The sequence below is a fragment of the Buceros rhinoceros genome, unplaced genomic scaffold, assembly GCF_000710305.1.
Source record: "Buceros rhinoceros silvestris isolate BGI_N320 unplaced genomic scaffold, ASM71030v1 scaffold118, whole genome shotgun sequence".
Taxonomy (NCBI): domain Eukaryota; kingdom Metazoa; phylum Chordata; class Aves; order Bucerotiformes; family Bucerotidae; genus Buceros; species Buceros rhinoceros.
In genome coordinates, this window is record NW_010427211.1 from 362 (window position 1) to 9,546 (window position 9,185).

A 9,185-nucleotide genomic window follows, 5' to 3' on the forward strand; every position below is an offset into this window, starting at 1 on the left:
GAGGTTCCTCCTGACCTGAGTTTCTGTCATTCTGTTACTGCATTTTCCACCCTGCCTTTGTTCTACTTTGACACTGAAATGAAGTTTACTGATACAGAAAACAAATTAAAACTGTTAAAACAAATACCACCTAAACAATTAAATATCCAGGGAAGAAATGCAAATAAAAGAAAATCTCTGTAGTTCACAATTGAGAAAGTATTTTTTGTGTCTGATTTTGTGCTGTGAACTCAGTGTGATTGATTTGATTATGTGTTAATGAATTCATTTTGGAGTAAAGTAGTGTCAGCTTACATCTGGGATACTTGAATTTCCACAAAAGAATGTTAGGTATAACCTGAGGTCTGTGAAATGTGTGGATCTACATGGGCTCATAAAGTTTGTGAATGGGTTCAAAAGGATGTTTGCTTGTAATTGTATGAAGATAATCTAGTGCGACTAGATTGTTTAAGTAGTTCTTAATAAGCTGTTATTTTTTTGGCAGGTTTTGTTTATAAATACTAAAAAAGTTTCTGCAAAAGTATTCTAGTCTGTTGTTATTGCACGTATATTTTGTAGTAGTTTTTATTGTGATTTAGCCAGCTAGGTCTGTGCGGCAGTCAAGATACGAAACAGTATGTCGTGGGTTTTTCTGAGTTCTTGAAATTATTAAGATATTCTTATATTGCAGTTGCATGTGGCCTGTGCTAATGGATACAAGAATGTTGCATCTCTGATACTGGATCACGGGGCTGATCTCAATGCAGTGGATAATCAGTACTGGACACCCCTACATCTAGCTGCAAAGTATGGGCAGGTAAAGCATGATTTTTTTTCACCTACTTTTCTTTGTGGCAATCTTCTGTAGCAATAGCAAATACTTTCAAATCACAGAGACTATTCTGTTTTTAATGTGAAAAGCTTACACATTCCTGTGCTATAGGTGTCATCTCAAATGACAGAGTTCGTTTGAGAATAAACATTGTATAGCTATCAACCCAATACAGCTCATTAAAATCAATCCACCATCAGCAGCAGAGTGTCTCAGCAAAAGTTAAATTTGTACTGATATTTGAAAGGGAGCCAAAATAATCACTTTTTTCTGTTATTTTCTTACGTTCTGATGCCAAACTCTTATTTTATCTAACTTTACAGCTGTGTATATTTTGATGAATGAATGTCTTGGATTCACTTATCACAGCAGTCACATTCCAAGTTTTCCAGTCTTTGAGTTGTAGAAGGGTGCCCTGGGTTTGGGATTTGGAGGTCATGCCTAAACATGACATGTACCTCTTGATATCTTACCTTTTCACTTTTCCTTCATCCTCACATTTTCCAGACGTGCTCAGTGAACCTTTGTTATATACTGATCACTTTAGTAGAGCTCACCACAGCTCCCACTGACCCACCTCGTGGCTCAGAAATCACCGCTTACTGACAGGTACCTTCCAAACACATCTCTGATGCATCATAGCTCAGTCTCCTCATGTTCTTGCCCTTTCTCCTGTCAGGTTGCTGTCAGGTCTTTGCCGTACCTCCTCATGGAAATCTCATCCTTTCCCATCTGGGTCTTCTACCAACAGGGGCTGGACCTGCTCTGCCATGGAAACAAGGCTGAACCTTGCAGCATTGCTCTGAATACAAATTGCTTTCTTCTGTTTGTTTTCCTTCTGATGGCAGGAGTATCCTTCCTAGCACTGTGAATGTAGGTGTACTGAGTGCATCAGAAAATGCTACAAATTGTAGCTGTCAGGCCATTCACCTGTTTCTTTGGTACTTTGCCATCTTGTAATGCATATTTCTATTGCCATCAGCCATGCTTTTAAACAACTCAGAATGGCAAAATATTGTTGATCTTAAGCAGGACTCTGTTTGGTTTTCTTATTTTCTAATAAATATGAATAAAAATCCTCACAGAGTTCTGCTGAAGTATGAACTCTATAGTTAGATAATCTTAATTCCATTTCCAATATTCCATTCATTTTGCTGAATCTTTATTCAGTGATTGAGGAGAACTATGATTTTTGTTCGTGTCTGTTTCTGCTATCTCAGTTGCTTTTTGGTACTCTTGTGAGTAAACCTGTGAGTTACAAGATTAAGTTGCTGAGATACAAGAGGTGGGATGCAGCTGATTTTAATTCACTCTTAGTGATCTGAATATGAAACTGTTGGTGTATTTTTCTAGCAGAAATTAGAACTACGAAAATATGCTACTCTCTCTGGGAAACTTAGCAGCCGGAACCCAGCTGCAGTGTTATCGTGTGGGAAATACTATCTCACTAGCCATGTTTTGTTAGCTCTAACCAAAACACTCACCACGTGGGATATAATCCCTCTTATCCAATTATAGTGCTTTAAGAGCTGTGTGCTGTCTGTGTAACAGAGACACTATCCAATCACCATGTAGTTAGTCGAGTGGACAAGAGTCTATAAATTGGGATGTATTGTAAACAATAAACGGGTCTCGCTACACACCACATTGGCGTTCGAGTGATTCGTTCCAGCTCCGGATACGAGCTCTGTTTCGTGTCGCAACAGAAACCAAGGTTGCTTTTTTTCTGAGGTTTTCTTGTTTTGTGGTTGAGTTTTTCACTGCAGTTGATCACCATATAAGGAATAGATTCTAAGCACGCCAAAATGTATAATGAAAAGCAAAAAAAGACTTGGAGGGACTGACTTGAAAGTACTGGGGAGGAACTTTTCCTTGGTTATCACGTGTAACACACATATGTTTGCGATACTAACCCTGGATGACTTGAAATACCTTTTTTGTCACAAAGTTGAGTATTTTTCTTTTTGAAACAGACATGTAAAGCTTGTAATTGGAAGTGGCTAATTGTAAAAATGTCTTTCCTTTTGAAGTGTTCTAAGACCTCAGATTGCTGTTCTGTGAGATGAACCCTCCCTGATTATAGAGGTCGTGGGCAGGTAGCATATGTTAGTGGTCTAACTTGAACAATTTAAAATTTTACAAGAGGAATCCATACCGAAGTGTGGGGCGAATGGGCCAATTGCCTGCTGGATGTGCTGGATCTCCCCAGTTGTTATGAAGGAGGTGATGCCTTACTTTTAGACAGTGTAAAGCTGCATGGAATGACTCCTACAGAGGGAGCAGAGATAAAACAGTACCAATCTTATCAAAAGCAAAATAGTACTATGTTGTTTCGTTGTTTCCAAACAGGGAATCACTACGAGCTTTAAGTGCCAGTATGTAGTATCTTAAGATTAAAAAAAAAAAAAATCATTTATTTGTAAAGAAAAGCAGTTACACAGATAAATTTACCATTTAAAATTTGATAGAACGTTATTAGTCCAGTTATGGAAAAGTGCATGGGTGAATGATAAAAGTATTGTCCTATTGGTGCCAGAATGTGTAGATCCAGAGTAGAACATCTTTCTCACATAGGAGTACAGGATATTACTAGTGAGTTTGAGAGTTATGTACAGGATATGGCTACTGAGTATAGCTATAAACTTAAAAAAATAATGGTAATAACATTTAAAAATATGCATATTTTTAATCAAAGTTATTCTGAGTTTCTAGGACTATTGTCATTTCCTCCCTGTAACTTTTAGGGCTAAATGCAAGTTTTTATTTTTAATGCACGTTGAGATTCTAACATTATAGCAAAAGTGGATATTATTGAGGTATTAAGGTTAGAGCTGCTTACCTTTATAATTTTATCTTAATAAAATACTCAAATATAATAACCTCTTCAACACACATGCAAATCTGCATCAGTGACACACAAAAACCTCTTCAAAATAAGATGATGAGGGAAATAAAACTAACCTCAAGAAAGCAGAACATGCAAGGTTTGCCTACATAAATTTAACAGGGCTTTTTGGTCATATACATTCTTAATACTGTTATTGATGGGAGTTGTAACTGACTTGTCCGTTTACGTGCAGCATGGGATAGTGCTGGTGTATATGTGGCTGCTGCCTATGCACATCAGAGTGGGGCACACATTGTCACTTGGGTGCCACACTGCCCATGCTGGCATTGATACCAGCTACTTGTATTTCTCGGAAGGGCAACTTGTGTTTCTCAGACTGGCCCCCTAATTTGAATTCAGCGCAGCAATCACTTTGTGAACAGCTAGTAATCTGGCATTGGTAGTGCTGTCCCTGCTGGACATCTTCCAGGCTGTTGTGATCAAGAGAGTGCACAGTCACCCTCCCTGTAGTGGGAATAGGTTGCAGCTCTGACATTTGCCTTGGGTACTTTGGCACAGTTCCCAGGCACAAGCTGTTTCTTTGTTGTTTATCACAGAAATGTCACCTTTTAAACTGGCTATCGGAGGCGTGCAGGTCAGATCTGACTCCCCAGTAGCTTAAATAGTGCCTCTCCCAAAATTTCATCCCTGGGGGATGCTGCCTATGTCTAAACTGTTAAATTGCTAAATAAAAGAAGGCTAGGGATTAAGCCAGTCAACAGTCTGGCTCACATTTGTATTGTTTAGAGATAGTTTCCTCTATAGGAGATTAGTCTTGTTTGTGGAGAGCTGGTTGGAGTTGTCCAAAGCAGAGTCAAGGACAGAGCTAATAGTTAAACAGTGCGGATTATAAGGGATGCTTAAGCTTGCTCTATTGCACTCTCCTACTTAGCAAGACAGATTTAACCTCTGGCTTTGAGGTTTAACAGTTTCACAATGTAAAAAAAAAAAAAAAGATGAGAATCGTTGAACTGCAGACTGCCCCTCCAAGGGTAACTCCTGCACTAACGGGGATTTCTTCCCATCAATAAAATGGAAATATCCCAAATAAATAAAAACTGATTAGAGAGCTCAGACGTCTACCTCATGTTTCTTAGCATGTTATAAACATCCTGTGTAATTTTCAAAATTTCAAAATTATGTGTGAAATTGCTTTCTGTAAGTTTATTCTCCCTTAATACACATTTAGTTGGCTTGTTTGCTTGTACTGTATTACACCCCTCTGTCTAGTTAGTTCATCCAAATACAGCTTTTCTTTCAGATCAGAGAAGGGACTCTGTCCTTCTTGCTGAAGTATAAGAGAACACACCTTCTTCCTGTGTGATATAATTGCTCGTTGTTACCAAAACATGTTAGTCATTTGACTCAACTGTGAACTCTAGTTTCATTTCCTTAAGTGGATTTCTTTAAGTTCATGTTGACCTTGAAATACAAAAAAAAATCCACATCCATCATTAGAATATGCTTCAAAGCACGTGGGATATCTGAACTCAGTGTAGGAAATTACATATAATCTCATTCAAGTTTGGCCATTGACATAGCAGTTCCTTTGAATGCAGTTTCTGGACTTTTGCAAACACATTTCTCAAATGTTTTTCAATGAGAAGAGCCTAAAGAAGGTGGTGCTTGCTCAGTGTTTGAGAAATAAAATAGTCTAGTCACTAAGGAATATGTATTTTCCCTGTTAAGCAGTTGGAATCTTTCAGTTATGGTCAGAAAATCCTCTAGAGAATGTTTTATCCAGTCATATCTCACCCTCCTTTCTTTAGTCTTTTTGTTCATCTTTGGCATGTGTGATTGTACTCAGGTAGAAGAGCAGCATTTCCCTTCAGATCAAATTACACTCATTTTCCTCAAGCAGAGAGACCACTTTGGGGTTTCTGCCTGTGACATCTTTCTTTCACTCTCAATATATTCAGAAGGTTTCTATAAATGATTCAAATGCTAATCATGGATAGAGAACACTAAGGCAGGAAAAGCCAGATTCACACAATACTAAATCATAAGATAATAGATTTACAAGTCTGAGTTTCATATGCAGACTAAAGACAACCTAAGTGTACAAAATTACCATAAAATTCTCAGTATTTGAATGTATGTTTTTAAAGTTGAGGTGCACACAGACTACACTATATACTTTTTTGGTTGCTGTAGGATCTCAGTGATCAATATAAATTTAATTTTCCTTGAAATACCTGCTATAGTGACTTTTTCTCATCTATAAGATGCAGATATAAAAACCAAGTCTCTAGCAAGACTATTCATGCACAAACTTTGAGAAATGCCAGATTTATTATCCTCTCTGTAGTATTAATATATAACTTGTAAGGATATAACTTATAAGCATCTTTAATCACAAGATCACATTTTTTCTCTGTCTAATTTCCTGGTGGATTGAAAAATAGAAATGTAGGTTATCAGTCTTGAAGTAAAGACTGCTGAAATCCTTCCTTTAGCTGTAGAAAAACTTTTAAGTAACCTTGGTCACTGGCTTACATAGCTGAAAGCAGTACTAGGTCATCCTTCTTTACTTGAACTATTCCAGAGGTTTAAAAGGCATGCTGCAGGAAGGTGGTGGTGACAGCCGGGGAACCTGTGTTCGATTCCAAGCTCTGTGTATGTACAGACACAGAGTGTCTTTATGGTTCATTCCTCCCACACATAACCTTATTTGTCCCATTGCCTCCAGCCTGTTCCATTCTTGTCTTTATTCTGTTGCCTTATTGTCTCATTCATTTGCTTGGCTCCATGTCCTTTCCTTTACGCATTTTATCCCAATCCTAATTTCCTTGCACAGCCAGCTTCTGCCCTCCTCCTCTCCCTGGTTTTCATCCAAGCTTTCTCTTTTTTTTTTCTACTTTGGCTTCATGCCAACCTTCCTGCCATTCTATTATTCTTATCCCTTTTCCCCACTTGCTCACAGTCCCAATTTCCCTTGTTCAATATAAGGTTTTTTTCCTTACCATGTCACTTTCTTTTTTCATTTTCTTTTTCTGCTTAGTCTGTCTCTACCTACAGCTTGGCGCCTTGCCACATCTCTCTTCCTCCCTTTCACTTCATTTATTTCACGCTGTTAGTTCCAAAGTCCAGCATTTTATCCATGCGCTGTTCTATTTTTTCCACTCCACTCTCTCTACCCTGCTGTTAGTCTCATTCCCGCAACCTACTTTTTCTAATCTGTTCCCCTTTGCTGACCACAGGTGGTTATGGTCACCTTTCTTCTGCTCTCAAATAGAAAAAATATCTTCCTCATCTATATTGTATTAAGAAGGGAGATCAGTAATGAGTTTCAGACATCATTTCCTGTGTCTACAGCAGTACTGTGGATCAGATTTGGAATCGCAGAAAAAAATTCTGTTTAGCCTCTTAACGATACTGCTCTTATATAGGGGTTTACGTATAAGACTTTGACTTAAAGAAAGACTCAGTCTTCTAAGGCATAGTATTATGTAATGGAGAACAAATATATGATCTTCAAAACTCAATTCATAGTAACCTTAATAGTTTAATAATTATCTTCCTCCCTAATATTGTGAGTCTCTGTCTTAGGATTTTTGTTTGTTCCGCTCCTTGGTAGCTTAAGGTCTCTAAACTACACTGTTCTTCTTAATGTTCTTGCTGCTTAGTGAAGTGCCTGTTATCACCCCGTTCCATTAGTCATATAGTCTCCAGTGTTATTCTAAAGAGTTTTATTACTCCATGACTTGTCTGATAATTTTTTTACTCCATGACTTAAATGATCTTATTTATTCCATCTACTGAATTTATGGCTAGCATGAAGTTACAGCACTTGTATCACAGAAGCTTAGTAATGATAATAATTATAGTATTAATAATAATAGTAATAATAAAATTTGAAACTACTTCCATGCTTTATATTTTTTTAATTGCAAGTCTTTTAAACATGCAAGTAGATGCTTAAACAGAGCCACTAATACTGGTTAGACTATCACTTAGGCCTAGAGTGGACCATACTAGAAAAGGTGGGGTTTTTGATTTATCCATTATGATAAAAAAAATGTAAGCCCCTGGTGGCTGATTTTTTGCAAAGGTTTGAAACTTTACCAAGTTTTGACAGTTTTCCAAACAGACAACAAAAGGAATATTTTCAGCCCACAGAACTTGTCTTCTGCCTAAAATAAGTCTTCAAGTCATACAAACATTGGAGCTCACAAAACTCAAGCAGTGTATTTTTTCACACCTTACTCCCAGAGGTGCTTCATTTTTTATTGATTTATTTTTCTAATTAAAAAAAAAAATCATGAGCAATCCCAGACAGCATTTAGCAAAATGCCAGACAAAAATCACACAGTGAAGTAAACATGCATTTTTCCAACCCAGTGAAGTAAATTTTAGCCTTCCAAGCTATTGAAAACAGGTCTTACGAGTGCAGATGTAGGCCATCTTACTCAGTGGTGAAGACAGCAGATTATAATGGTGTAACCAGTGGTATTGTGTGCTCTGCCTAGTGTTTTTGTTGTGTTTAGTGAATAAAGACCTTAGATATTAAAACACTACTTGGGGATTTCACTGTGTTTCACACAATAGTGTGAGACTGATGGTCCAAAATAATACTGATTTTGATCTAATGTTGTTGGTCCACTAGTTTCCTATTATACAGCTTTGTCTCCCTGTGGATGAGACCATGCTGGGGACCATATTCACAGAAAATGGATGGGAACCTGAGAAGTGAAAGCAGGTGGAAGGAAATTTCAGGAAGAGGGTGGGGAGGCCTTAGTCAGAGAGAACTGAGGAATGGATGTCAAGAAGGAAAAGTGACATTGTCCCAAAAAAGAGAGAAGAACATCAATAAAAGGGTGGAAGAAAACAAGTTGGGGAGATACTTGTAGGGAGCTGGGAGTTCTCAGATACAGGGAACAGAGAAAAAAGGTCCTGAGGAGTAAGAAATCATGGGGGGTGGTGAACCAGGTCTCTAAGGATGGTGGGAAATGTCCAATGTTGAAACAGAAAGAGAGGAGTGGAGAGAAATGTTGGTTATGACAGGGAAGAAAAGTGAAAGACCGAAGGAAGGTGCATGCAAATTGAATGATGCATATTCATTGCTGTGCAAAATAGCACATCAGGACATTAGCATAAAACGTCCAGCTTTCTGAATTCACAACTCAAGCAGGTACGTCTCCGATGGTAAGGAAAAGAGAATAAATTATCTGAGTACTGGCACTGGGGCTTGGATAATAAGAGTTCAAAGCTCAATCAGAGCCTGCAGATCAACCTCTGTGGGTGCTGGCACAGATCTAGCATCCTGTGCTTAACTTCAGAGGGAAATACCTGACCAGACAAGAGAGAGAGACACTTTTCAGGAACACTGATTCTGGTCCCCAGCTAATTCACTAGCGGTAAAACTAACATGGCTTGAGAGCATTTTGAAGGTGCCTTTGCAGCCTCAAGTACCTAAGGAGATTCTTGAGGAATATCTATCACTCCTTCATGCTCCATTTTTTTTTTTTTTTTTTTTTTTCCTTTTCA

The 9,185-nt window shown here is 38.0% G+C and overlaps 1 protein-coding gene across 1 annotated transcript in view; it reads left to right on the forward strand.

Annotated features, from left to right (window-relative positions):
- Nucleotides 1–670: 670 nt before the first annotated feature.
- The window catches only part of LOC104498398 (unconventional myosin-XVI-like), a gene marked incomplete at both ends in the record, with an annotated part of 142,132 nt that continues 133,617 nt past the window's right edge, over nucleotides 671–9,185 (forward strand). Inside the window, one exon of the mRNA XM_010141772.1 lies at nucleotides 671–796. Coding sequence (XP_010140074.1) covers nucleotides 671–796 — 126 coding nt within the window. The remainder of the gene's footprint in view (nucleotides 797–9,185) is intronic.